General features: G+C 32.8%; 1 protein-coding gene across 2 annotated transcripts; it reads left to right on the top strand.

Moving 5' to 3' along the window:
- The first annotated feature begins 2,554 nt into the window (after nucleotides 1–2,554).
- On the top strand, nucleotides 2,555–7,536 carry LOC130440505 (atypical protein kinase C-like). 2 transcript variants are annotated; one of them, XM_056773698.1, is made up of 3 exons: nucleotides 2,596–2,687; nucleotides 2,735–2,759; nucleotides 4,679–7,512. In XM_056773698.1, the coding sequence occupies exon 3, from the start codon at nucleotides 4,696–4,698 to the stop codon at nucleotides 6,289–6,291; it is 1,596 nt and encodes a 531-aa protein (XP_056629676.1). In that variant the 5' UTR covers nucleotides 2,596–2,687; nucleotides 2,735–2,759; nucleotides 4,679–4,695; the 3' UTR covers nucleotides 6,292–7,512. The 2 variants fall into 2 exon arrangements, with proteins under 2 accessions (XP_056629687.1, XP_056629676.1); XM_056773709.1 differs by having other exon boundaries at nucleotides 2,555–2,759; nucleotides 4,679–7,536.
- The last annotated feature ends 315 nt before the right edge of the window (nucleotides 7,537–7,851 follow it).

Below are 7,851 nucleotides of genomic sequence, written 5' to 3'. Positions count from 1 at the left end.
TTTTTAGAAAATCAATAATTTTTTGTGAGTTTCCCAATACCTTGTTTAAAATACCGTCAAAAACATATTAAAACAATTGCGAAAAATCATTTAAACTCTTGTTCCGAGTATAGTAAATGTTATTTGTGGGTTAAGCGTTGATGTCGAGGTGATAGTCGGTTTCAAGGGATTGATCATGTAAATAGAGACTTTCAGAATTTATCTTAACCTGGACAGAGTAGCTAGTTTTTGTGTGATAAGATACTTTTATTTGACTTTTCAAACAATAAATATTTTGAGATATGATGGAATCAAAAATATCTGTAACACGATTACTGTTAATTTTTTATAGGTTTTGCTGTACTGTAATCTAAAATTTTTGACTCATTTTCTTTCTCTACCATGCAAGATGAAATCAGTCATAGATAGAAGCTTCATCAACTAATTTTGGCAAACTTTTGCGAATTTTGGGAAATTTTTGCCATACAATTGGGAAACTCAACAAAGGACTATTATTTACTGCTTGACAATTTCGTTGCTTGTCTTGTTCTAGTTTCCTGCACTTTCCTTTGTCTAGACTAGGATCTATTGGGACACGGTTGCGAATTGCGTTCTTTACCCTAAAAAATTTACAATTAATTTTGGTGGTCAGAATTTTTTTTACATATTTACAGAAGAATGCAGTTTTACTTGTCATTAAAATTGTGATTCTAACCTCTCAACTAATTCTGCCTTATGTCCACCTTGAGGACGTTCATGACGTTTTAACCATCATATTAATTGAATTCAATTATGAGCTTCTACCGTTGGATGCACTAATGATGCACCATCAATTAATTTTTCACTTAATTTTATTGGTGACAAAGGTGATACAACTTGTTGCCCGGCCATATCCAGAAAAAGTGCCCGAAACTTTCATATTTAAACATGGCGAACGCGCGTGCGCTGAGCAAACCATTAAAAAGCCAATTAATTAAAATTCTCCAACACCATATATTTAGTGTCGATCTGAGATTGTTTAGATTAAAACATCACATCACATCAGTTCGATTAACTGCGTTGTGTTGGGATCTGAGATCTAAGCAACCTAGACTTGATCCTAGAAGTGCCTGGGTGTGTTTTGTAATTGCCTCAAACGCTAAGTTCGAATTCATCCAGCTCTAAAATGGATTGCATGAAAGCTATCAAACCATTAAAAAAGGCAGAAAATAGGCCGACGTGGTAGGGTCGTACATGGACGTGTTGGAGTTGTATGATACGGTCGGAATCATTGAAGTTTTCATCTGAAACTTCAAGTAAGGTTGTAAAGACAGAACTCGAAGCGTACAACAAGCTCAATTTAAAATAATCATTTCTCAGTGCGTTGGCGACGATCTTCACCAGCGAATTACAGATAGGTTGTCAACTAAGGAAGCATAAGACATTCTGGTTGAGCAGCAACAAAGCTGAAGATCAGTTGTTTCGTTTTTTTCCAGGGATAACACCTTCCGTTTTATCTCGTGTAAAAAAATTAACACTATGAATTTGTTGCTGGTTTGAAAACGTATAAGATAGAAATCGTCGACGCTTTTCTTGAGCTGGTGTATGTCTCTCTACTGCACATTTTACCTAAGCATTTTGAATCATTCAAGTCGAGTTATCTATTGATGAAAGGAAGCGAAAAGATTTGGTAGAAGATCTCTAGTCTTCTTTGATTTTGGGTGAAGATAATGTTGTACCAGATTCGAAATCTGGTGACTTTAAGTGCTATAAACAATGGCAGATTGTAGAAGATAAAAACTAATTTCAAAATTAACGGCAGGGCTCAAAATATTCATAAATAAAAGCTTTCTTGTAGCATATAATTAGCTTTAATTAGCAATTTTTAAAAAATAATCAGAATCCTAGTTTGGATATTCCAATAAATCTATCAAATCTATCAAATTGTGTTCTATATTGCGTCTAAATCAAGTGTTTTGTTCTTTAAAATTTAAGAGTATAATTGAAGCAACACTTTATCTGAATGTATTTAAAAACTCACTCATCTACAATTTACAGTCTTCTCTTCAACTACCTATTCATTCAGTTCCGCTCATGATTCATCCGACTGAATCTGAAGGATTCTTTGTATCATAATAAAAATTTTATAGGAACGAAAAAAGGCTTTACGACCTCGTCTCAACCAACGAAACAGTACAGTTACTTTTTGTGTTATATTTAGGCGAAAAAAATCTAGTGAATTTTTCGGTGAATTTTTCGCGTAAGTGAGACACAAAACCAAATATTCTTAGAAGATTTTATCGGTTCAATACGAATAAAACGGAGAATTTCTCAATGTCAATCAAATCAAACGCATCTCGTCTTTTGAACATGTACGAATAGTGATAGTCAAAGTTAGCAATAATGATGATTAACTAATTTTCATTATATCATGGTTTATCGCCAATTGTTCACTTTATAACTTCATTATCAACTCTTGGACGCTTGTTTAATGTTCTTTCTCCTTGATACTAATATTTTTTCTATAATTTTCTATTCAGCTAGTTTTAAAGTTGACAAAATCTAATTATAAACCAAAATTTCAATGTTATTTACTGTTTTTCTGGTGTTTTAACCATTAGTGACTGAGTATAATGATAAAGAACATAGATAAACCTAAAATTAATATGAAATTAACTATCAGACGTTTCCAATACGAATTCCTCGAATGAAATATTGATAAATTGTATCTACCATAAGCTAACAAGTTGATTTTAATTTTTGGAATTGTTTGTATTGTTTTTGATATTATTATTATACAGGTAAGATTTTTTATATTTCTCACTTCTTGCACAGTATTTATTTTATCGCAATTTTTCAATGTTTTGATTCCTAAAACGTCATTTTTGTCACCAGGACATTTTTTATAACGACGATCTTGCTTTCTAGGCGTTTTTTTATGTAGACACTTTTTTATAATATTGTAAACGTCTCCACGAACTTTTTTTAATTTCTGCATCCTAGATATTTACCAAACGTTGTTATAACTCCTAGATCTTTATTATAATCTTGCTGTGGTTACCTTGGCACTTTCTTGTTGTTTATACCTCCCTAGATACTTTTATAATTTTCGTTTTCGCGTCCAAGACGCTATTTTAATGATACGTCCTTTGAATACATTTTTCTTTGTTTTTGTCTCCTATGCAATTTTCATATTTTCAAGCCTCCTAAAGACTTTTTTATAATTCCACCTAGACATTTGTTTATAAAATCTTTTCTTCCTCTAAACACGTTTTTTCGAAGGTTTTGTCTCTTACAAAACTTTAATAACGGCGCTCTCGCCTACTAGGAACTTTTTTCAATGTCTCGTAGCCTAGATATTTTTTTTTATTTCATTATTAGCTTTTAAGGAGTTATATCGTTGTTCCGCGATTTGGACACATGTTTTTAAAATCGTTTCTTCCTCTAAACACATTTTTTCGAAGGTTTTGTCTCTTACAAAACTTTAATAACGGCGCTCTCGTCTACTAGGAACTTTTTTCAATGTCTCGTAGCCTAGATATTTTTTTTTATTTCATTATTAGCTTTTAAGGAGTTATATCGTTGTTCCGCGATTTGGACACATGTTTTTAAAATCGTTTCTTCCTCTAAACACATTTTTTCGAAGGTTTTGTCTCTTACAAAACTTTAATAACGGCGCTATCGCCTACTAGGAACTTTTTTCAATGTCTCGTAGCCTAGATATTTTTTTTTATTTAATTCTTGCCTTTTAAAGACTTATTTCGGTTTTCTGCCACCAAGACACGTTCTTATGATGTCTTGTCTTTTTCTTAATATGCTTTTCAATATTCTATCGCTTAAATAAGTTTCTTGATGTCGTTCTCGCATTCAAGGCATTTTTTTCATGTTTCTATAGCTTACATAAACTTTATGTCGAATACTTTATCAATACATTGGAAATATTTAATGGAAAAACTTATCTCTCTCTCCTTTTTTTGAACAGGAATAAAGTTTTCGTCACCCAGAAACTTTTTTAATATTCTCGTCTCCTAGATTCGTTTTATTAACATTGATCTCGTGTCATAGACACTTTTCTAATGTTTCAATTCCTGGATTCTGTTATCCAGACAATTTTAGTAATATTTTCGTCTGCTAAACGCTATTTCAACATCGTGGTCGTTCTAAACACTTTTTATTCAGGTTGTTTTTGTCTCATACACGTGTTTTTGATGCTCTTATATCCTTGATACATTTATTAATATTTACGCATACTTTTTCAACGTCGTTTCCATCTCCTAGACAATTGTCTCTCGTCCCCCAGATGGTTTTTGAATGTTCACGCCACCTAGAAACTTTTTATTGACGTCTCCTAGACGTGATCGTCGGTTTTCCTGAAAGAAATAGTTTGTTATTGAGGCTTAAGCTTTCCTCTTTTTTCTTCCTATACAAATCCTAGTCGTTCATTTTTTTTCTTTTTTCGACTTGAAGCAGTACAATCACAAGCAATAACCACCACTCCAACCCTACGGAGGAACAACTTCTATATCAGGACTAAATCCAATGAACCTCCTTCACCATAAAAAATTTCCTTATCCCAGTCAGAATATAAATACTTTTTCAGCTTGATTCTCGTTTCCTCGACACTTTTTATGATATTATTCTTCTTCTAAATCTATTAATTCACTTTATGTGATGATTTCCATGTGTTTTATACTTAAAAAACATTTATTTTATCTTTCAGAGCACATAGTTCTAAACATGGTTCAGCCTAACTTTTACGAACATACTGCCAACATGAAATTGAAAATCGTTTTCGAAGATAAACTCTTCTTCGCGTATCTCAGTCTACCTATAACCTTAGAAATATTGTTTCAAGAAATAAAGTGTCTTTGTAAACTTTCTACGGGTCAAACTTTTACTATAAAATGGATAGATTCCGAAAGTGATCCGTGCACTATATCGTCCCAAACGGAACTTGACGAAGCCATTCGCTTAAACCAAATCAAAGAACCAATAGTTTTACATGTGTTTAACGGTGTACCGGCCCCCGGACAATTCTGTATAGGAGAAAATAAATTTATTTATAAAAGAGGAGCAAAAAGGTGGCGAAAACATTATAAAATCAGCGGGCACTTATTCGAACCTAGAAGGTTTAAAATTAGGTCGTATTGTGCTTATTGTTTGGGACGAGTATGGGGACTAGGTAAACAAGATTTAAAATGCACACTGTGTAATATTTTAGTGCATGGTAAATGTTATAAAAACATCGGAGTATCTTGTGTTATGGAAGCAAAACATGTTTATGAAAAACAAAAGCGTTTCTCTTTATCCGATTTCGATTTATTGAAAGTGATCGGAAGAGGATCGTACGCGAAAGTTTTGTTGGTGGAATTACGGCGGACGAAACGTTTATACGCGATGAAAGTGATACGAAAAGATGGAATCAGCGATGACGATCTGGAATGGATAAGGACTGAAAAGCGCGTTTTCAAATTAGTCTCGAATCGTCCTTTTTTCATTGGTCTTCAGTCGTCTTTTCAAACGTTAACGAGATTATTTTTTATCATGGAATTCGCTAGGGGCGGGGATTTGATGAATCACATGCAAAAACTGAAAAAACTTCCGGAGAATCACGGGAGATTTTACGCGGCAGAAATTTCTCTAGCGTTAAATTTCTTACACAACCATGGTATCATTTATAGAGATTTGAAATTAGATAACGTTCTTCTGGATCACGAAGGTCACGTCAAATTAACAGATTACGGAATGTGTAAAGAAGGAGTAGATTCCGTTATGGGTACTACCACTTTTTGCGGCACTCCTAATTATATCGCACCAGAAGTACTAGAAGGGAAAAACTACGGGTTTACAGTCGATTGGTGGGCTCTAGGTGTGTTGATTTATGAGATGCTGGTAGGTAGGTCGCCTTTCCTCTCTGAAAACTTATTAGATTATTCAGAAGATTGTCTATTTCAAATCATTCTACAGAAACCTATAAGGATACCAAGAAATTTGAGTACTAAAGCATCCAACGTGTTGAGAGGATTTTTGAATAAGGATCCTTTGCATCGATTGGGTTGCAGAAAACCTGAAGGATTCAATGAGGTCTTAAGACACCCGTTTTTTCAATCTATACAATGGAATAAACTTGAAGCTAAACAAATCAAGCCACCATATATACCGGATTTGAAAGGTAAAAGAGACTTGTCCAATTTTCCTGCTGAATTTTTGAACGAAACCGTTTTCTTTTCATTGCAAGATTCGGAATTGATAAACACATTGGACCAATCAATTTTTCGGGGTTTTGATTACGTTAATCCGTTCTTAATGTCGGAAGATATAACTGTGTTATAATGTGATGAATAAAAAAAGCAATAGGGTATTTGACATGTAAATTATTTATAATAATTTTATATATATTCTTATCACATATAAAACCAAGTTTGTGAATCTACGCTTTAAGCTTCACGTTAAAACCATCTATATGGCGGTGCAATGACGTCAGTACATAGTAAGCTTGCGAATAGTTAAGGCGTTTTTTAATTTTTATTTGTTTTTATGTTATAAAACGTCTTAAAAATATTTACAAGTAGTATATAGTGCATTATTATACTAATACTTCATTGAAAATTATTTATTCATCTTCCTACAACAATAAAGAAACAAAAGTGATTACAACTTTTTCGAAGGGATCCAGAGACTTTATCGACTACAATTTTGTTTCTCAAATGGATGAATTAATTATTTTCGCTCAGATAATGACTGTAACCTCATCCGATAATTTAATTTGTTCAATGGAACGTGGATAAATAAGATGAAAACGAACCGAAAAGTAACTAACGAAATTAGCGAAAATATTGTGAAAAAAAAATTCAGCGAGTCTAGAGTTAACAGCATACAATATCATGCAATGGAACCTCAGTGGTAGAATAATAGGCCCAGGACAAAATGATTAAAAGAAGTGGAAGATGTCTTAAGTAGTGTAGGAGTAGGTCCACCCCAACAAGAAAATCTAGAGATTATTTTTGCGACGTTACCCCTCGAGGGGTGTTGAGCCATCATAATTATTATTAATAAAACATGGGTTCCGGTTACATAAATACTGAAAAATATCACAAAAATGTATACAACTTTCCGGATAATCATCGTTGAAATCTTGATGTAACTGAATTTTGTATTAATGGTACTTTTCGTGTATTAGATCATGTAATAACGAGATACGCCTGTAATTTGACATGTAGTATTACAAAAATTTATCTTCAACACTTAATACAACACAAAATTTCACACTGATACCTTACAACGTTTAGAAATTTGAATGTTTTTAGCAAGACTAGTTTCTTTACAATTTTTTCATTTTTGCCAACTATTGATCGGCTAATAGGGCTAAATAGGTAGTTTGTGTTAAAAAAAAACTTATGCCGAGGCCTCGTTTTATCTCCACACCCTATATAAAAACAATTTTATGAGTTGGGTTTCATTTGTAATGTGGTAATAATAAAAGAATCTATGGATGCTTTATTATTTTTATGTATATATTATGTATATTTTATTTAATAATAAACTCATATGATATTTATAATAAAATTATTTTCATGTTAGCAAATTATTTCTTCAAATCCTACAATTTCTATATAAAATCTAAGTCAATACTGTACATTAAAAAAATCTATAACCAACATTGACTGGGCTATTGAACTAGACTCGACATTTTCGTCATTGTTGCCATTGACTTCGACGCAGATATTTTCAAGACCCCAACTAATCGCTTAGATGCCTTTGAAATGTGGTTATATAGATGCATGCTCAAGATACCGTGGACAGCAAACGATGCTGTCCTTAACAGAGCAAATGCGGTTGCTGGATAACATTAAGCCTCTTGGTTGAAGAATATAAGAGAACCATAGAATAGGA

The sequence above is a fragment of the Diorhabda sublineata genome, chromosome 1 (genome assembly GCF_026230105.1).
Source record: "Diorhabda sublineata isolate icDioSubl1.1 chromosome 1, icDioSubl1.1, whole genome shotgun sequence".
NCBI classification, from domain to species: Eukaryota; Metazoa; Arthropoda; class Insecta; order Coleoptera; family Chrysomelidae; genus Diorhabda; species Diorhabda sublineata.
The sequence above is the reverse complement of the archived record's forward strand: the minus strand, read 5'-3'. Positions and strand labels throughout refer to the sequence as shown.

Excerpts from the sequence above, each read along its gene's own strand:
- LOC130440505 (XM_056773709.1), top strand. The coding sequence starts at position 4,696 with ATGGTTCAGCCTAACTTTTACGAACATACTGCCAACATGAAATTGAAA.